Consider the following 21,966-nt stretch of genomic DNA (forward strand, 5'->3'; position numbering starts at 1 on the left):
GTGTATAGTATATATGTGTATTTGTGTGTTTGTATGTGTATGAATGTGTATATATGGGTATATGGGTGTGTTTCTGTATGTATTTGTGTCTATACATGTGTGTGAATGTATGTGTATAAAGTGTGTATATGTGTGTTTGTATGTCTAGTGTGTATAGTGTATATGTTTATGAATGTGTATATATATATGTGTGTATATATGTGTTTGTGTTTATATTTGTGTGTGTATATGTGTGTATACGTGTGTGTGTGTGTGTGTGTGTGTGTTGAGCGTAACAGGCCTTTGTGTATATATGGAGTCAGAGGATAACTTACCAATACCTACCTGTTCTCCCCTTCCACCATGTGGGTTCCAGAGATCAAACTCCACCCATCAATGTAGGTGGCAAATGCCCTTATCTTGCTGGTCCATTTTGTTTTGTCTTGTTTTGTTTATTTGATTTTTCCTTTTGAGTCACGAAGTTCCAAATCAATATTAATACAGAGTTTTGTTCTAGAAGACAAACTCTTGAGAGTTAGGGTACCTTGGATGTAGTTAAAGGGAAACAAACCAAATGAATTGTCAATGTCCCAAGAAGAGAGTATATGCCGGCCTGTAAAGAGTATGCTAGCATGACCTCCTGTCCTCAGAGCACCTCCGGTTGTAGGGAGCGACTGTATTTTCCACTCCTCTGGTCCTCCCCAGCTAAGTAGATTGCTGTAAAGTGTGACTAATTAGGTCCTGTGAGCTGACCTAATGAAACCCAAGGAGCAGGGTCACTGGGGCCACCAAAGCATGAGTCTGCATCTCCCCAGGAGATGTAACAGGATCCACACTGGCTCCAAGAGAGGGCCAGTAGACTATCCGGTGGCCAAGGACACTGCTGGGACTTCAGAATAACAGCACAAGGCTGTAATCAAGCACCATCCCGGGGCATTTAGCTGGGCGATCCTCTCCTCCATCTTTTATTCATAAACGCAGGAGCACACTTTCTCTGGCAGTTCCCTCCGCACTCTCACCTGCATCCTTTTCCTTCACACACAGAAAACACACCTGGCATAAGGCATGTTGTCACCGTGTGATCAGCGGCCCTGGACTGGGACGGCTGGGTGGCTGCTGCTCCCTGAGCCAGTGCAAGCCACTGGCACATCAGGGCAAGTGTTTAAGTTGCCCTTCAAACCCAATTAAGGCCGAAGCTGACAGAGGTGAGGGACAACCCTGGGCTTCCTTGCTTCATTTGCAAATCTTATTTAACCCTTGAAGGGGATCCAAAAGCATTCCCATGAGAAATTCTTGGCCGTGGCAAATCCATCAAACCTACCTGGGGAACCCCAACCACAGAGAGAGCCCACCCCACCTCCACATATCCTATCTGTGTTCTGGCTCCTCCTGGCTGAGCCCTAACCCAGTAGCTGAAGTGTCAAGCACTTACCAGACATTTCTCAGCTCCTTCCGAGGAGGACTGCGTTTTACTCTATACTGTGTGGCTCTAGGGCCTTTTGACACCTGGGTGGCAGGCTTTATGTCAAAGGAAACAGTAGCAAAAGCATTGGAGTAAGACTTACATTTGAGCTGCACCAGGTCCTCAGACATGATTCTCCTCCTGGGCCTCACTCAGGCCTCTAGCGTTGGTAACAGTAGCAATATGAAGGGACATCCTCATCCTGATACTTAAATGAGCTTTAGCTGTGTGCATTCCCGCCCTCTTGTTTAAATTTATCTGGGGGAGGGGCCACACGAGCGCACACAGGCAGTATGAAGGCCAGAAGACAACCTCGTAGGGTCCTTTCCTGTGGGTTCTTGGGATGAAGCTCAGGTTGTCAGACTTAGGCGGCACTATGCACTGAGCCATCCCACCAGTCCTTGAAGTCTCTTAAGTTTAGCCATGACCCATTATTGTTTTTATAAAGTCGAGGGGAATGATGGGTCCTGGGGGACAAATTTTGAACAGTATACATTAACATTCAAGTTGCTAGGTCAGTAATTTTCAAAGTGCAATCTGGAAACCCCCGGAGGTCACCAAGACTCCGGAAGGGAGTCCATGTGGCTAAAACTATTTTCATCCTAACACCATGGTGCCGTTCCTTCCCACCCACGCTTTTATAAGTACATGAAAAGCCTTTCTGGTCTGCCATTTTGCCTCCACTAGTTTCAGTTACACAGAGTCAACCACAGCCCAAAGATATTAAATGGGAGGTTATGGAAACAACTCACAGATAGCGAATTGCACGCCACTCTGACCGTGTGACAATATGTGGAGCTCTGACAGCACCTCATCTGGCTGTGAACCCCTCGGTCTGGTGTACACGCCCTACCTGCCCCTAACTTCCGATCCAACTCAGTTCTCACATTGACGATGGTACCTGCATTGCAGTACTTGTGGTCAGAAAGATACCTTAATTTATTTTTCTGCTTAACAATAGCCCACAAGAGTAACAACACTGATAGTTTTGGGCTCTGTCTAAGAGAGGTTGTGAGATGTGTCCCTTGCTCGTGAAAAGTGAACATTCTTGATTAATGAAAAAATGCCATTTATTAATATGGACAAGAATGCATCAGCCCATGATATCATTAAGAATGTGAAGAGAGGGCTGGAGAGATGGCTCAGCGGTTAAGAGCACTGACTGCTCTTCCAGAGGACCTGAGTTCAATTCCCAGCAACCACATCCCAGTTCACAACCATCTGTAATGAGATCTGATGCCCTCTTCTGGTGTGTCTGAAAACAGCTACAATGTACTTATAAATAAATAAATAAATAAATAAATAAATAAATAAATAAATCTTTAAAAAAAAAGGAATGGAAAGAGAACCCAAGAACCCATGATACTTTTGCTGCCACGCTCAATGCTGCAGAAGTTATGGAAGGATAGACCAGATGGCTGTGCTGGTAAAAATAAACTTGCCACAGAAGCCTGATGTCCTGAGCTGGATCCCTGGAACCCACACTGGAAGGAAAGAATTGACTCCCAAAAGCTGTCCTCATTGGAGGCCACTCCACTGTCGCTCCATGACATGCATGTGCCCATACTCATACACATGCACCATACAGAGATGCATAGTTATAATATCTTTTTAACGTAAGTTATTTAGCCACATAGCCACGTATGGCAGCACATGTCTGTAATCCCAAAACTTGGGAAGTGGAGGTAGCAGGATTAGACGTTCAAACCCTCCTAGGCAGTATAGCAAGCTTGAGGCAAGCCTGGGATAAGCGAGACTCTAATAAGTAAGTTATAGCCATGAGTGGTACGTGTTTAGATAATATAGGAAAGGCGCTCCCATCCACACTCTGGTACCACTATCTGGAAATCCACCAGGGACCTTGGAATGTAGCTCCCAGAGAAGGGGAGACGTCTATTCAGTGGAATTTCCCAGAGGTGACTAGATATAAAATGATGTCATCCCTTGGTTCTTAATGGACCATGTGCTCATATATTCTTGCCTTCTACATTTCCTCAGTTATCGTTTTGGATGTGTAAGTAGCAGTTGCTATGACTCACCTCTTAACTCTGTAACCTCCCCACCTTAGTCCTGCAGCTACTCTGTCTTCTGTCCTGTGCTTCCTTCAGGCTGTCCGGGTCCGACTTTCCCGCGGAGGATTGGCTGTGGAACTATGAGAAGCAAGGCCACCGGCACTCGGTGATGAGGAGGGTCAAGCGTTTCCTGAGTACCCACGAGCACCCCGGCAGTCCCAAGAGGAGGAGGAGTTTCGGCAGGCAGGCCAGTGACAGCTCCATGTTCTTCCCCCCAAGCCCAGCTCGGGATCTGCTGAATGTGCCCTCAAGGAACCCCCACCGAGGCTCACCTACCCGGAAGCAATCCCACTCCCAGGAGGGCAGCCCTAAGCTTCACTCCAGCATGGGAGAATTGTCCACCATCAGGGAGACCAGCCGCACCAGCACTCTGCAGAGCCTGAGCCAGCAGTCCAGTGTGAGGGCCTCCCCTACCAAAATGCCCCAGGTCCCCGAGGTCCTAATCACTGCAGCCGAAGCCCCGGAGGCGGCGTTCGCATCAGACAACCATCAGCGTGACTCCACTACCTCCATCTTGAGCCTCGAGTTCACTGGGGTGCAGGCGAGCGGGACTGAGCAGCAGGAAGACCCCTCGGGGAAGGTGACACCTCCTGGGGACCCCGAACCCCAGACTATTTCAGCCGGGACTGAAAAAGACTTGTTCAAGTTTGAGGAAGATCTAGATGATGACATATTCCCCAAAAGGTGGAGCCTACCAGTGTTTCGGGAGTCCAGGCACACCTCCCTAGGAAACTTAGGTCCGGATCCTGTGAGTCCAGAGAATGCTCTTTTACTTGACACAGAAACATCCTCAGAGACCAACGGAGTCCATCCTGGGGCTGGCTCTGCCGTCTCTCCCGACATCCTGTATTTAATGGAAAGTTTGGATAAGGAAACGGACATCCTGGAGTTTAACAACGAGCACACTGAAGAACCCCTTAAGGGAACACCGCCGCGCCCCAGGACCTGGTTCTAGCCTAGCTTCCTACTTTATATAAAGCTGTGCGCACTGACCCAGGGGGAACAGCCCCCAGGAACTGGCCAGCATTTAGAGAAATGATCCTACTATACAGGCTACTTCGAACTCCTTAGGGCATTATGTTGCTGCAAAGCTCAAACGCATCCACATCGTCTAGCACAAAGGGGCTTTCGTGAAAATTATACAGCCCAAAGTGGATTACTGTAACCAAATGAGGGACAGCATACAAATGTATACACCTACATCTGATTAGCTTTGGAGAGAGCCATAACAGATCATAGTCCAATCCCATAGAAAGCCCAGAAACAAAGGGCCCTGTTCCTTTTCCGGCTCCTTCCTGTACCGCTCTTTTTTTTTTTTTCCTTTAGCTACAGAGACAAGAAATAGGCCATACCATGCCCAGAGGCCTTTTTCTTATAGTTGTTCCACTGACTTCCTGACCATCTCACACCCACCTTCTATAACTGGTGTTTCTGTAACTCTTAAATTCCCTCAGCACCAGAAAGTTCCTTTTCTCTTCAAGAACGATCTCACTGTCTGATCTTCATTTTTCTCTCTCCCTCTTTACTTTCTTCCTCCATTTTTCCTCGTCCCTCCTCCCTCGTCTAGCTCCTCCCATGACTCTAATCTGTCCCCCTTTCCAGGTTACAACATTTTTCTCTTTCCAACTCGGTTGCTCATTGCTTGTCACATGTGCAAACTCTGGGATACTGGGAGGGGAGACTGACACACCCAGCCTTTCATGCTTCCAGCCCTGCTGTAAGAGGTGTATGTGGGTTGATGGTGTGTATGTGCGCTGACGGTGTCCGCCACTATCGCAAACACTCCGTTCCTGTTCCTTCACCTTAGAAACCGGAGAAGAAGGAGCTGGGGATTTAGCTCAGTGGTAGAGCGCTTACCTAGGAAGCGCAAGGCCCTGGGTTCGGTCCCCAGCTCCGGGGAAAAAAAAAAGAACCAAAAAAAAAAAAAAAAAAAAAAAAGAAACCGGAGAAGAACGAAGCTAAGAGGATAGGAGTACAGCATAGCCGCGTGCTACACCACCGAAGGACGACATGGTTTAGATCTGCTGAACGCAGTCCTAAGCAAAACCATCCCAATTGTATCAAAGCATGGAACCACTTACTGTTTCTATGGGGTTGTTTTATAAGAAGACATCAGAGCTGCGTAGATTACAGGGTCCAGAACCGCACAGTGAAAACAGAGTTGCCAACCACCTTTTCAGAAGCCCGCAGGTTATATTTTGCAAGCTCGCAGCTTTGAAAAGCTTTGCTTCCTGAGCGCTTAGCCTTTCCACCTGACAGGTCACGGAGCTTGAGAGGGTGGCTTCGGAAACAAGAAACTCTAATAGCAGTGACACTGATCGGGTGTCTCCGTGCTCCTTGCAGTCACGTCTAAAGTCCACAGATGAGCTCAGAATCCTTGAAGAGGCTGAGGAGACCGACGTACCATTAGCTCCACTTTAAAGATGACAACAGACGCATCAGAGAGCTCATTTTCCTGAACTCACACAGCCAGTCATATCTGGCTCACGAGCCCACACTTCCTTACTATACCATGCTGTCTGTGAAGCCCTGAATCGGCTAGCACTTTGCCCCATCTTCTAGAGGATGCCCCAAGGCAGCTAGTCACAGGTTTGTGCCAATCCTCTCCAGCCCTGGAGACCTCTCTGGATCTTCCCTGCTCAGGACAATCTTCAGCCACAGAGGAGAGCAGAGTTTCTGCCTTTGAGCCTTAGCCACTGTCTTTTTCATGTGTCATTATAGAAGAAAGCTGGTAAGAATCCCTATTCCTTCTGCTGTCACACAGTCCTGATGTGCTGCGTTATAAGGGGCGCATTCCCAGAAGACCCCAAATCGCAACAGGCCTCGAAAGGGGCAAAAAGCAACAACCCCTCCCTTAACCGGCTTTTCTTAAAGGACTGAGATGATAGGCTGTTAGAAGAAATGCTGTGTACAGATGGTTCTCTACGTTGCTCCTCACCGTTAGCTCCCAGGAAAGGACTGTAATCCCCAAAGCATTACAGACAGGCTTTGGGGCTCAAACCCCATTACTTTGCTAAAAGGCCAGAGCCCCAACCTTTCCCAGTCACCACCGCCCTCAGACACTTTCCTTGAGTACACATCTGGAGGGGGATGATAAGTCCCCTCATCTTCTTCTCTTTAGTTCCACCTATTGTTTAGATACAAGTAACTTTCTACTTTGAAGGGTAATCAGTTTTCATTCTTAAATCCAAAGCTATCAGCTGCATGCAGAAGAGTAGCTTTATGAAGAGATGGGAGGTGTTCATTTATCTCTATTCCTGTGTATCTCTTACACAGCTTTATCACTGAGAATTCGTTAAGTTCCTCAATATTTCCTCAAATTGTGAGACTGTCTCTGCTTTAGTTAAAGTTCCTATTGCTGTGCTGAAACACCGTGACCAAAGAGTAAGCTGGGGAGGAGAGGGTTTCTTCAGCTCACACTTCCAAATCAATAGTCCATCAATGGAGGAAGTCAGGGCCAGAACTCAAGCAAGGCTGGAACCTGGAGGCAGGCGCTGATGCAGAGGCCACGAAGGGGATGCTGCTTACTACTGGCTTGCTCCACATGGCTTGTTCAGCCTGTTTTCTTGTAGAACCCAGGACTACTCTTCAAGGATGGCCCCACCCACCATGGGCTGGGCCCTCTCCCATTGATCACTAATGCCTTACAGCTGGATCTCATGGAGGCATTTCCTCAACTGTAGCTCCCTCCTTTCTGATGACTCTTGGTGTTGACACACAAAGCCAGCCAGGACAACTGACCCCATGTCAACTTGACACACAAACACTCACTCTTAAGCCACAACTCTCCCTTTCTTATTCATCCCCAAGATCTATAACTTTAAAAGTCTCACAGTCTCTACGAATTCAAACACATTAAAATTTCAGTCCCTTTAAAATATCTAATCTCCTAAATCCAAAGTCTCTTAACTGTAAGCTCCAGTAAAATACTTTGCTTCAAGAGGGGGAAAAAAATCAGGGCACAGTCACAATCAGAGCAAAGCAAAATCAAACTCCAACCAACCAATATCTGGGATCCACTCATGCTCTCCCGACTCCTTCCAAGGACTTGGTCACTTCTCCAGCTCTGCCCTCCGTAGCACAGAGCTTATCTTCTAGGCTCCGACTGGCTCCAATCCGCTGCTGCTGCTGTTCTTGGTGGTTGTCCCATGGTACCGGCATCTCCAAAACCACCGAGATCACAGGCTACACGTTCACCAATAGCCTGTCATAGGCTTTCTTCCTGGTCCCAAGCCTCAGCTTCTCGGCATAACCTTTTCAGTCCCAGGCTCTCAACTGCCACTGAGGCTGCATCTTCCAATGGGCTCTCCCGACCGCCCCCTGTGCCAACCCTCAGTGGCTCCCCATGACCCCTTCATCCCTGCAAAACCAGTACCACCCGGGTGACTCTTACGCACACCAAGTGTGGTTGCCAGCATGAGTTGCTGTCTTGGCTGCCTCTGGAACACAGCTTCTCTGTGCTCTCAGGAAACACTTCCCGGAAGATTTCACCTCAGTGATGCTGGTCTCTTTTTAAACCCTGGTAATTTCTTAGCTCCCGCTGACCCAGCATTAATAGTCCTAGTTATGCAAAGGTTTCCCTTCAGTAGTTCTGGTCTTGTTAATCACAGCTGATTCTTCAGCCCCAGCTAACCAAAACCACAGAATCTTAAATCAAAACCGCAAACATTCTGGATTGAGTCTTTAATCTTCCCTCTGAAATGTCACAACCCAGGCCTCCATCTTCTGCACTGCTCTCACCATTCTTATCTTCCAAGCTCCCACAGAGCACCCCACTGAGTTCTCAACTCTCAATGGGTTTTCCAGCACAAAGTTCCAAAGTCCTTCCACATGCTTCCCTAAAGGATAGTGGGGTCTGTCACAGTGATACCCCACTACACTGGTACCAACTTGTCTTAGTCAGGGTTCCTATTGCTGCGATGAAACACCACCATCAAAAAGCAAGCTGGGGAGGAAAGGGTTATTGGGCTTACAATTCTAGATCATAGTCCATCAATGGGGGAAATTAGGACAGGAACTCACACAGGGCAGGAACCCAGAGGCAGGAGCTGATGCAGAGGCCATGGAGGGGTGCTGCTTACTGACTTGCTCCCTGTGGTTTGCTCAGCCTGCTTTCATATAGAACCCAGGAGCCCCAGCCCAGGGATGACACCACCCACAGTGGGCTGGACCCTCCCACATTGATCAATAATTGTGAAAATGCCTTACAGCTGGATCTCATGGAGGCATTTCCTCAACTGTAGCTCCTTCCTCCCTGATCACTCTAGCTTGTGTCCAACTGACACACAAAGCCAGGCAATACAGCCTCCCATTTGGTCCTCACACTTAAAACCGAATCGTGAAGTGCTCGATGAACCCAAACGAGGAAAGTCTCCATCCTAAAATGAGTCTTTATCCCGCATGGCCAGGGCTCCAAAAATAAAGGATTTATCCTCTCTGCCTGATTTTCACCTGTCTAGATTGTTTTCTCCCAAGCTCTACCTCATAGACAAATAGTCCAATGTCCCCGTGCTGTGACCAATCAAGAACAGGCTTAGCCTAGTTGTGTTTTGACATAATCTGCATATCAGAGCGGTAGTGAGGCCAAGCCTTTGTTTTCCTCCAGATCCGAGAGACAGCACTCCCCTGACTCTGAGGTTCAATCTCCGTTAAACACCCATTGACTTTTCCTCTCCTGTCCAAGTCTTTAAGAGCCACCCGCTCTTTCTCCTTCATTGTCCCATCCGCCCAGTCCGTTGCTTCCATTTCTCCGGCGTTCACTTTCAGCCTCCTCCAGCCAAAGGATAGAGAGCATGGATGACTGCAATGGGGAGATACAAAACCTACCATCTGTACGAAGAAGAATCAGTGAATCACCTCAGAACAACTTCAAAAACTTGAACGAAGCCATGCATGGCGGCACATGCCTATAACCCCAGCACCCAAGAGGCTGAGGCAGGAGCATTGAAAGTTCAAAGTCAACTAGGTCTATGTGATGTGTCTAGCCTGGGCTATATAGCAAGATCTTACTTACCTCTAAAATCTAAACCAAAACAAGCAAACAACAGCAAGACGTTGAGAAAGAAAAGGGCAGGCAGGAAATTGAACAAATACATGTCCTTGCAAACATAGATTCTCGTCTAGAAAATGGACTGCTCACTAGGCTCCACAGCCCCTCTTAGCCATTGTGAGCATCCAAGGAAAAGGCTAGGAGCCTCAGATTGTCCTGTGTGACCGGCAAGCATGACTGTGACTGTGTTCCAGGGACTTAGCACAAAGCTCTCTTCTCACTATGGCGATCTGTTCTTTGGGTCCCCCCTTCCCCTTGGGATTCTCATCCCTGTTGTTTAGAAAGAGTTCCTTCTGTCATTCACAGCATTAAGCCTCTGACTTAACTGTCTTGTCAGTCTCTTCCTTCCTTGATACTAGTGCTAAAGTTGATATCCATCCGCATGGTCCTTGGACCTTACAAATCCCAAAGGGAAATAACTTTTCAGGATGAGAAAACACTTTCAACAAAGATTCAGCTCTTCTGTTCCCCAAATTAAAAAGGAGTTGTGATTATTTTCGTATAAAGAACGTGGCAAATTTCTGAATGGCACATTCATTTATCCGCCTTCAGTCTGATGTTTTCCAGCTGGCCTCAGTTCAGAGGTCTGTGTCCACTGCACCCTGAAAGAAGAGAAGGGGGATAATGCCCTCCCCGTGAGTGTGGTGGGATTCGGACTTCTGCTTCCCTGTTTTGGGGATAGCCAGCCCCCTTCTATTGGGGCATAACTTGCATTCCCTGTCATTTTCAAGTTGTGTGTCGAATGCTCAAAAGAGCACTTGACCCATTAAGACAGACAGACAGACAGACAGAGAATGAAAATAAAAGAAAGATAAATAAAAGCAAGTTAGATCTACACCCAAAGCACAGAGCCTTCAAGTCTCAATCTAATGTGGCCACACACCTAGCTGTGTGGTTTCAGTCAAGCTACCTGAGTATCCAGGACACCGGTGTGCTCCGTCCCACAGAGAATGGTCAGCACTGCCCTCAGAAGCAAGCGATGCACTTGCAATGATGCATAGAAAAGTAGCGTGTGTGCAGAGGGGGCACACACAAAATCATAAATAACACGGCATGGATGCTTGAATGGAATGAGTCTCGGCAACATCTCTGGAGATCCTGCGCACGAGGGAGGGGATATCCAATGAGCACCAAAGAAGCAGGTTCAAGTAGAGAGGTCACCGGAATAACAAGGCTATACAGTACTTGGCATATGTCGGGCATGCTAAATGCTTCGTTTCCATTGGTCTTCCATGTGTCCATCTCGGAGGAGGACTGGAGAAGCTCATCAGTTCACACACTCTCTAACAATTAGCATAGCAATTAAAGTCTTAACTGGGATTGAAAAGCATGACTCTTGGGTCCATCCAAAAGGACAACTAGGATTGAGAATGCAATGGGCGAGCACCTACCAGCACAGCGCGCCGGAGCCACTCGACCTCCTCCACTGACTTACCTTCAAATGTGCTCTGGGAGCCGGGAAAGAGGCATTCACTGGATGTCTGCTGACTGTGCACCCAACGCTATGGTACATGGTAGCCGTTCGTTATCCCACTCAGTTCCCAAGTGGGCATGCCCCTGTCTGTGTTTGCTTTACACAGGAGCAAGCTCCGGTCCAGAGGTGAAGAGGCATGTCTAAGTCACAGAGCAAATGGGCAGCCACATCAGGAATCACCATCAGTCAGGAATCACAGCAGCTGAGTCTCACGCCAAGCCCTTGGCAAAGATACTGTCTCCACATTGGATGCTCCAAATGGACAGCCCGTTTCTCCATAAATACACATGTGACCAAGTGCTCTTTGCAGTTCCGTCCTCAGGAGCCCTTCTCCCCAGGAGCCTCCATCAGCAACAGCCTCGGCTTTTGATTACTGTGAAGGACTCTGTCATTAGGCAAAGCTGGTTTGGATGCCGAAGCAATCCTTTGGGCCCTGCCTGTGATCTCCCATCCTCTCTTCCTTGCACAGATATGAAGTTTTAGGATTAACTGCCATCCTTTGAAATAATAGAAACAATATTAAATGTGTGGTGAGTCATGTGAACTTCAGTAGGGCACTCTGGCAAAGGAAGGGAAAATGTGTAAGCATTGTACCTATTTCCAAAGAAGAAAGGAAGAGAGGAAGGAAAGAAGGAAGGAGGAAAGAAGAGGGAGGGAGGAAAGAAGGAAGGAAGAGAAAGGGAGGGAGGGAGGGAGGGAGGGAGGGAGGGAGGGAGGGAGGAAGGTAGGAAGAGGGAGGGAGGAAGGGAGGGAAGGAGTTCTCAGTTCTGCCCCGCTTCTGAGTGAATGGATGGAAGGTGTAATCCCCATTCAATCAGCCTTAAATGCGAAATGCTGAGCGATTTTGACATCTAACGTAGACTAGAACTTTTCAAATAATATGGCGTCTGAGCAGAAGTCATCCATTTCATCCGCTGCCCAGTGGAAAAGTTCATAGCTGAGCAGCATCCAAAACGGGGAACCCTGAAAGGAGACACTTTGTCAGTGCTCAACACGGTGCCTCTCCAAGAGGGTCACACTGGTGGTTTTCACTCTACCAGTTTTCTCCTGCATGGTGATTTTAGGGACCAGCCATTGCAAAAGGTCAACATTCAGCAGCCAAGACCTTTGTCTTAGTTAGGGTTTCATTGCTGTGAAGCGACACCATGACCAAGACAACTCCTATAAAGAAAAACATTTCGGGCTGGGGATTTAGCTCAGTGGTAGAGCGCTTACCTAGGAAGCGCAAGACCCTGGGTTCGGTCCCCAGCTCCGAAAAAAAAGAACCAAAAAAAAAAAAAAAAGAAAAACATTTCATTGGGGCTGGCTTGCAGTTTCAAAGCTCTGGTCCATTATCATCGTGGCAGAAGATGTGGCAGAGTCTAGGCAGACATGGTGCTGGAGAAGGAGCTGGGAGTTCTATTCTACATCTTGATCCACAGGCAGCCAGGAGGAGGCTCTGGTTCCACGCTAGGCAGAGCTTAAGCCCGCCTACATAGTGACGCACTTCCTCCAACGAAGCCACACCCACTCCAAGAGGCGACACCTCCTAATAGTGCCACTCCCCATGGGCCAAGCATTTAAACACATGAGTCTATGGGGGCCAAACCAATTCAAACCACCACAGCTTTCTACTAGGGGACCCCAGAAGTGTAAGTTCCTACGAAGGAAAGTGTAACAGAAGAATTGAAGGCAATCTTACTCACCCTGAATTTGTCTTGTTGTGTTGTGGTTTCTTGATTGGATTTTGTCTTTTGTCTTTTTTTCCCCCCTAACTAAGCAAAACAGTGTTTGCTAGGAATCTGAACCACAGACACACAGCCCTGTTCTGCAGTGAGTTAACTGGTGGCTCCCAGCATGCGTCTGAGTTCAGCATCCCCCAGTTTACCACAGCCTCAACCGCTCCCCATCGCTCTCCCCACACAGGAGAGCACTTCTTTATTGCTGGCATGGCCCTAGTTGTTATTTTGAGTTTGCAACCCCATTATTTGAAATACCAGTAGCTTCATACAGACGTCAGTTGCTGGGAGTCATGCATACATAGGAAGAAGGAAGAAGAAAATACAGAAGCTTGTACAGTGCCCACATAAAAAAGAGTGAGGCTACAGAGTATGGTTCAGTGGGTAAGAGCGTGTACTGCTCTTACAGAGGATCCACTTGGTTCCCAGCACCCGTATCAGGAGGCTCACAGCTGCTTTTTACTCAGCTCCTTGGGCATCCAGTACCTCTGGCCTCCTTGGTCACAAACCCATACACAGAGCCAGGCAATGCCTGAGTTCCCTGGCCGGCCAGCCTAGCCAAGTCAATGAGCTTCAGGTTCAGTGAGAGAAAATGAAAGTTGGAAGCAGGGATGGAGTCTGGCTTATGGGATATGAACACTGGTCGCTCTTCTGGAGGATCCAGGTTCAATTCCCAGCAACCACACGGGGATTTAGTCTGTAATACCAGTCCCGAGAGATCTGTCACCTTCTCTTGGCCTCCGTAGGCACTGCATACACACAGACACACAGGCAGGCAAAACACCCATAGAAATAAAATAGTAAGTAAATAAAGATGGCGGCGATTGAGAAAAGACACCCAATGTAGAAAATCTCTTTCCTCCAGACACATGTGCACATGCTAACAAGTACACACACACACACACACACACACACACACACACACACACACGTCGAAGCCCAACAGTCTTAGATCATCATCTCTGTTCGTGACTGTGAGTCCCTCGCAGCCCATGACACCACTTAGACATGTTCCCCTCTCTGACCTGCCTTTCCCAGGGTGCTTTATGACACTGTGACATCTACAGTCTTAGCACTGGCTCGAGGACAGTGCGTATCACTCCTGACCAGGCCTATTGGCAGCAGGCCTTGCAGGGACACCAGATCAAAGACAACCCAGGAGCGGGGTGTCACGGCTGTGTCACTGTGGTTAGAGAAACTTGAACCTTCTCACTCAAGCTAGCTGGGCCACGCTGCTGCTTGTGGTACCCGACAGGCTGGCTGACTCTTGCCTTGGACCAGGGCAGCCATTGTACTATTGACACCCAAGGCTCTGAGGTCAGCTCTAGAGCACCTGGCACTGAAAATGGAGACAATGCCAAAGGGGGGGGGCATGAAATGCTCTGGGACTTTTGAAGTCAGCCCTACTTCTAAGAAAACACACAGCTCAGTTCGCAAAGGAAAAACAAACAGCTGAGCCAAGGCTGGTAAAATGTTAGGAGAGAAGGTAGGGAAAAGCTCTGACTCATTCACTTCTCAGGAGACAGTTTCTGAAAGAGGCAGCAGGGAGCTGGAGGCTGGTGAGAGGCTGCAGGTCACCAAGTACCAAGCAGAAGAGGCAGGGCTCTTTCTTGAGGGACACTGGCTTAGTGTAGAGCTATCAGGAAGGCCAATCCCTGTCCTCAGAATGAGACCCAAGGGATACTCAGAAAGCCAGTGGTAAGAGCCCTAAATGAACACAGAAATCCCCACATGTGCTTGGTAATCTCTTCAGCTGTCTCATGGGGTCCTGAGATTTGGCCTCCTTGCAATTCTCTCTAGCGTCCCAGCTTCCATTACCTAAGGTGAAAGTGATCAATACCACCTGTTCGTGCAATGCTTGAATGTCATACTCGGCTATGCATCTGTGATGGCTTGTATATTCTTGCCCCAGGGAGTGGCACTATTAGACGGTGTGGCCTTGTTGGAGTGGGCGTGGCCTTGTTGGAGTGGGCGTGGCCTTGTTGGAGTGGGCGTGGCCTTGTTGGAGTAGGTGCGTCACTGTGGACATGGGCTTAGCTGCCTGGAAGCCAGTCCTCTGCAGCAGCCTTCAGATGACGTTCCTCCTGCATCATGCCTGCCTGGATGCTGCCATGCTCCTGTCATGATGATAATGGACTGAACCTCTGAACCTGAAAGACAGCCCCAATTAAATGTGACCCTTATAAGACTTGGTCATGGTGTCTGTTCACAGCAGTAAAACCCTAAGACAGCATCCCAATGAAGCATGCATTCAAAACGTGCATTAACATACAGACGAACCCTAAGGATCAGATCCAGGGCTGTCCAGTGTTGCCAGAGACATCGTGAAAACACACACTCACACACACACACACACACACACACACACACACACACACTGAGTGCACACAAGTCCATCCCCCACCTAAAAGAGCTGCAAGGGTTTTACATAGGCAACATGACACAAATGGACCACTGAGGGTCTAGTCTGGAGGGAGCATGAGGCGAAGATAGGAATGTAGTCAAGGATCAGCATGACTGTCCTAAAGGCATGGGTCAGGGAGGGTGCTAAATGGAGACCTCTTAAGTAAATGGTCAGTTACTCAGCTGTTACAGATGCTAGGAAAGGAGTAACATTCCTCTCAGAGAGAGCAGGTGAGGAAATGTCCACTGGATATGTGGGCTCAGGTGCTTTACTATAAAGTGGTTTTCTTTTTAGATTTATTGTTTTCTTTTTTAAATTATGTGTATGTGGGTATGTGCATATGAGTGCAGTGCCCAGTCAGGCCAGAAGAGGGCGCTAGATCCCCTGGAGCTTGAGTAACCGGGGATTCTAAATCTGGGTGCTGGGATCTGATCTCACAGCTTGTGAAAGGCGATCTCCCACACGTGCTTCCAACATGTGCTCTCAACATCTGAACCTTTTCTCCAGCCACTATAATAACACTCGTGGGAAAAGAAGTGGCAGTCATATACACCAAACCCATCCTGGCTCAAGGACCACAAGAAGCCCTTGAAGAGACAGCCTCGCTACTTTTTTGTTTGGTTTTAGAAGCACAACATGATGCAGCCTGGCTGGAACGTCTGCATGGAAAAGGAACGTGGAGCTGGGTTTTTCTTTCTCTTTTTGTTTTTTTTTTTTTGGTTCTTTTTTTCGGAGCTGGGGACCGAACCCAGGGCCTTGCGCTTCCTAGGTAAGTGCTCTACCACTGAGCTAAATCCTCAGCCCCTTTCTTTCTCTTTGTTGACTGTCTTGACACTGAATTAAATGGATAAGCAACATAGGAGGGAATGGTGTCAACTGGAGCCTAACCAAAGATCAGGGGTGAGGCCCTGTCTGGGCCCATTGCAGGCCCTCAGCCTCACCTGGCCCTCTCTTTTAAATCCATGGCAAATTACAAGTTCCCCACCTGCAGGACATCACGGTCTTGACCCCTGAGCTGCTGACACCACTGACCTGGGTGGGCCACTGACTGGAACTGTCCTCAGAGCATTGAGGTAAGCAGGCAGTGTTGGTACCAAGTTAAGAACTTCATGCATGACATGATTCCCCCGATGGTGTCCTTGTGAAATTCATCCACTGCAAGGCAACTCATCCTTCCCCCAGGAAACCCACTGCAGGCTGGGATATCAGATGGCCTTCTCCATCGTGGGCCAAAATCAGCCAGAGACCCCTCTAGCAACCAAATCACACTCTTTCTCCCTTCATCTGGTGCCTCCTTCTCCACTGTCACTGGCTTCCATACATGCATCAGAGACAGACAGACAGACAGACAGACTCGTAGTTAGAGCTGCAACAAAACACCATGACCAAAAAGCTAGTTGGAGAGGAAAGAGTTTATTTGACTTACACTTCCATAGCACTGTTCATGGAAGAAAGACAGGACTAGAACTCAAACACCAAGATTCTGGAGGCAGGAGCTGATTCAGAGGCCACGGAGGGACGCTGTTTAGTGGTTTGCTCAGCCTGCCTTCTTATAGAACTCAGGACCACCAGCCCAGGGATGGCCCCACACACCATGGGCTGGGCCCTCCCCCACTGATTGAGAAAATGTCCTACAGCGGGATCTCATGGAGGCATGTCCTCCTTTCTCTGTGACGAGTCTAGCTTGGGTCAAGTTGACACAAAAAGCAGCCAGTACAGAGACAGACAGACAAAGAGACAGAGAGAGACAGAGACAAAGGAACAGGGAGACACAGAGACACAGAGTCAGAGACACAGAGGCACAGATAGAGACTGAGAGACAAAGACAGAGAGATCTTTTTATGTGTACCATATATGCAGAGAGAGAGAGAGAGAGAGAGAGAGAGAGAGAGAGAGAGAGAGAGAGAGACTTTCACAGAGACCAAATCTTGCCAAGCCAAGAACCAAATTATTCTTCACATCTCTTCATGAGGTCCCCCAAACAACCTGTACCCAGAAGCAAGCACAGTTCCTTCCGTCCATCTGTCTGTCTATTGTTTGCTCAGATGTTGATGCTGGGGTTTGCCAGTGCACAGAACAATGCATGTTACAGACATCCAACTTCTACACAAGAGGCCGGTCCATGATGCCAGGGGGAGGACTGCTCCACTGAATACAGTGCCACCCAGAGAGCAGTCTACAGGGCAACATGGGATAGGAGGCGGGGTGGGTGGGGATGGGGTGCAACGTGGGACAGGGCGGGGAGGAGGAAGAGCAGTGTCTCATGGGATGGTGGGCACTAGAGGAAGTCAGTTTGATACAGTTTCACTCTTAATTTGTTTCTCATGTGGTTGTAGTGAATAACTGTTGTTACTATTAACAGTCAAAAGGAACGCAGGGACTTTGCAATCTGGCATGAGTCTGTGGGATTCGTTGCTGGCCACCTCTGGCAGGGCCAGTTCATTGTTCCCCCCAGGATTCCTAGGGGTGGACACATAAGGCAAACAATTGAAATGAAAAAATATGAATGACCCTCCAGAGACCCCTTTTTCTCTCTTAAATTTTTTTATTATGTTTGTATTTATTTATTTAATTCTTTATTCATTTTGTGTGGAGATGGAGGGTACACATGTGGCGTTCAGAGGAAGACGTACTGGAATCAACTCGCTCCTCCCACCACGTGGATCCTGGAGATCCAACTCAAGCCTCTAGGCTTGGCAGCAAGCACCCTCACCCACTGAGCCGTCTCGCTGGCCCATCACAGTGTCAGCCTCGGCCACGCTGCCTTTACAGTGATATCCAGAGCCTGCTGTCAGCACCGACATCACGCTAAGGCCTCTTGGCACCTCAGCGAGAACCCTGAGCACCAATGTCAGCCTCTCTGCTGACATTGGGAACATCGACAGTTTGCCATCCTAAAGAACTCCAAGGCTTGAGGCCCCAGAAGTCCAAGGCCGCACCAGACTATCCAATGAGACTATAATTTAAATTTAAAAAAAAAAAAGCAGAGGAGATGTTTCAGTGGAGAGAAAGAGTAGCCACAAAGGCCCAGATACCACAGAAAAAGCTGGAGAGATGGCTTAGAGGTTAAGAGCACTGGCAGCTCTTCCAGAGGTCCTGAGTTCAAATCCCAGCAACCACATGGTGGCTCAAGACCACCATAATGAGATCTGGTGCCCTCGCCTGACCTGCAGGCAGGCACACACACAGGCAGAACACTGTATACATTAAAAAATAAATAAATCAGGGGTTGGGGATTTAGCTCAGTGGTAGAGCGCTTGCCTAGCAAGCGCAAGGCCCTGGGTTCGGTCCCCAGCTCCGAAAAAAAATAAATAAATAAATAAATAAATAAATAAATAAATAAATAAATAAATAAATCGGTGTAGCCGGGAGCTATCGCTAGCTCGCCGCCACCATGAGTCGTAACTACAACGATGATCTACAGTTCTTGGACAAGATCAATAAGAACTGCTGGAGGATCAAGAAGGGCTTTGTGCCCAACATGCAGGTTGAAGGGGTGTTTTATGTGAATGATGCTCTGGAAAAGCTCATGTTTGAGGAGTTACGGAATGCCTGTCGAGGTGGTGGTATTGGTGGCTTCCTGCCAGCCATGAACAGATTGGCAATGTGGCAGCCCTGCCTGGAATAGTTCATCGGTCTATTGGGCTTCCTGATGTCCACTCAGGCTACGGGTTTGCCATAGGGAACATGGCTGCCTTTGATATGAATGACCCTGAGGCAGTTGTATCCCCAGGTGGTGTCGGATTTGATATTAACTGTGGTGTCCGCTTGTTAAGAACCAATTTAGATGAGAGCGATGTACAGCCTGTGAAGGAACAACTTGCCCAAGCTATGTTTGACCACATCCCTGTCGGGGTGGGATCGAAAGGTGTCATTCCAATGAATGCCAAAGACTTGGAGGAGGCATTGGAGATGGGTGTGGACTGGTCCCTGAGAGAAGGCTATGCCTGGGCTGAGGACAAGGAGCACTGTGAGGAGTATGGAAGGATGCTCCAAGCCGACCCCAATAAGGTCTCACCCAGGGCAAAGAAAAGGGGCCTTCCTCAGTTGGGGACCCTGGGAGCAGGCAACCACTATGCAGAGATCCAGGTTGTAGATGAGATTTTCAACGAGTATGCTGCCAAGAAGATGGGCATCGACCATAAGGGACAGGTGTGCGTGATGATCCACAGCGGGAGCAGAGGCTTGGGCCACCAAATAGCTACAGACGCACTGGTAGCTATGGAGAAAGCCATGAAGAGAGACAAGATTATAGTCAATGACCGGCAGCTGGCGTGTGCTCGGATTGCATCCCCAGAGGGACAAGACTATCTAAAGGGAATGGCTGCCGCTGGAAACTATGCCTGGGTTAACCGCTCGTCTATGACCTTCTTAACCCGTCAGGCTTTTGCCAAAGTCTTCAACACAACCCCTGACGACCTGGACCTGCATGTGATTTATGATGTTTCTCACAACATTGCCAAAGTGGAGCAGCACGTGGTAGACGGAAAGGAGCGGACGCTGTTGGTGCACAGGAAAGGGTCCACCCGCGCTTTCCCTCCTCACCATCCCCTCATTGCTGTTGATTACCAGCTCACTGGACAACCAGTGCTTATCGGTGGCACCATGGGGACCTGTAGTTATGTTCTGACTGGCACTGAACAAGGCATGACTGAGACCTTTGGAACAACCTGTCATGGAGCAGGTCGTGCTTTGTCCAGAGCAAAATCACGTCGTAATTTAGATTTCCAAGATGTCTTAGACAAGCTGGGAGACATGGGAATCGCCATCCGGGTTGCGTCCCCCAAGCTGGTTATGGAAGAGGCTCCAGAATCATATAAGAATGTGACAGACGTCATGAACACTTGCCATGATGCTGCGATCAGCAAGAAGGCCATTAAACTGAGATCAATTGCTGTTATTAAAGGATTGACCCGAGACTGTCAGCATCTCTGAGGTGCCCATGGACTGAGATCCCTAAGACACCCACTCGAGGCCTGACAAGATCCGAATGGCAGAGCTGTCACTATGCACACCACAATGGCTGGTGGAGAGGCTGCCGTCACACACAGGTTGGAAGATAGCCTTCCAGAAGACATGTATCTCTGTTGGGAACAGTCAAGTGAGCCTGTCCCACGGGGTTCTGTGACTCTTGGGGTGTGGGAAGGGATCAAGAAATGCCCTACGTGGGGCTGGGGATTTAGCTCAGTGGTAGAGCGCTTACCTAGGAAGCGCAAGGCCCTGGGTTCGGTCCCCAGCTCCGAAAAAAAGAACCTAAAAAAAAAAAAAAAAAAAAAAAAAAAAAAAAAAAGAAATGCCCTACTTGGTCATACAAGTCTGTAATCAGCAGAGTGGACTTCTTTACACCAAGCTCTGTAGCCCAGTAGGTATCATGAAAACATTCTATTAAATAGGTTTTTGAATGTTAAAATAAATAAATAAATAAATCCTTAAAAAGTCTGGATTCAGTTGTGCACAGATGTAATCCCAGCATTGCTCTGTCAAGATAAGAGGTAGACAGGAACCCTCCTGTCTGCCTGGAAGCACATGGGCCAGTTAGCCTGAAGAGGTTTTTGGCCTTCCTAATGCTGTGACCTTTAATACAGTTCCTCCTGTTATGGTGACCCCAGCCATAAAATTATTTTCATTGACACCTCATAACTGTAACTTTGGTACTTGTCTCAGTCAGGGTTTCTATTCCTGCACAAACATCATGACCAAGAAGCAAGCTGGGGAGGAAAGGGTTTACTCAGCTTACACTTCCACATTGCTGTTCATCACCAAAGTAAGTCAGGACAGGAACTCAAGCAGGTCAGGAAGCAGGAGCTGATGCAGAGGCCATGGAGGGATGTTACTTACTGGTTTGCTTCCCCTGGCTTGCTCAGCTTTCTCTCTTATAGAACCAAGTTGACACACAAAATCAGCCCAGTACAGTACTGTTATGAATTGTAATGTAAATGTCTGTGTTTGTCTTAGGTGATCCCTGTGAAATGGTCCTTCAATCCCTAGAGGGGTCGAGGCCCACAGGTTGAGAACCACTGCTTTAAACACATGAGGTCCACGTGGGCTGCAAGGTTCAGACTCCATTTCAATCCCTCTCACACTAATCACAAACGGTTTCTTCCTTGGACTCTTTTCCTTCTGTCCTATTTTATTTATTCTTTGTTTTGTCCTATTCTGATGTGTCTGTCTTGTCTTAATTATATTTTATTATATTATTATTTCTTAGAAGCCTGTTAGCTTTCCAATGAGAAAGAAAGGAAGCAGATCTGAGTAGGAGGGAAGGTAGGGAGAAGTGGGAAGTGTAGAGAGAGGGGAAACTGGATTCAGGATATATTATTTGAGGAAAAATATATTTTCAATAAAAGGCCATTCCCCTCACGTTAACATGTCCAAGATTGGGGGGGGTCTACCAATAAATTATGTCTTAGAAATAAAAATAAATAAAACACATCGCAGGAATTAGTGGCATTGCCCTTCAGGGAGAAGGCAGGACTATCTGGTTTAAATGGAATTGCCCTTCTACAAGTGGTCGGGTCAGCTTCTGCTCCGCCAGGGAAACCAGCCAGTTCCAGCTCTAAAGATGATTTCTTTTTCAACACTTAATTGGAGGCTTCCAGATCCGCAAGCTTTCTCACATCTGTCTACCCATGAATCATAAAGGCCCATGCCCGTGTGGACTCCCAGGGCCAGGAGCGCCCCCTGGTGGCCATATGACTAACGTAGTTCTCTTCTACCGGGGACTAAAGCTAGTAGGCATTCCCAGCAAGCTGTCTGGTGAGCTACATGACTATCTCCCCCGCCCAAATGATGATGACTAGTAAGCGTT

General features: G+C 48.1%; 1 protein-coding gene and 1 pseudogene across 7 annotated transcripts in view; both read left to right on the forward strand.

Moving 5' to 3' along the window:
• Best3 (bestrophin 3) overlaps positions 1-11,564 on the forward strand; it is a 76,948-nt gene extending 65,384 nt beyond the window's left edge. For 6 of the 7 annotated variants that reach the window (XM_039079123.2, XM_063263486.1, XM_063263485.1 and 3 more), the window contains one exon: positions 3,550-11,564. In XM_039079123.2, the coding sequence (XP_038935051.1) occupies positions 3,550-4,468 (919 nt within the window). In that variant the 3' untranslated portion in view covers positions 4,469-11,564. The remainder of the gene's footprint in view (positions 1-3,549) is intronic. The other variant, NM_001191783.1, reaches the window with a different exon arrangement.
• Positions 11,565-18,497: 6,933 nt separating this feature from the next.
• Rtcb-ps1 (RNA 2',3'-cyclic phosphate and 5'-OH ligase, pseudogene 1) lies at positions 18,498-20,584 on the forward strand (annotated as a pseudogene).
• The last annotated feature ends 1,382 nt before the right edge of the window (positions 20,585-21,966 follow it).

Source organism: Rattus norvegicus, chromosome 7 (genome assembly GCF_036323735.1).
Source record: "Rattus norvegicus strain BN/NHsdMcwi chromosome 7, GRCr8, whole genome shotgun sequence".
NCBI classification, from domain to species: Eukaryota; Metazoa; Chordata; class Mammalia; order Rodentia; family Muridae; genus Rattus; species Rattus norvegicus.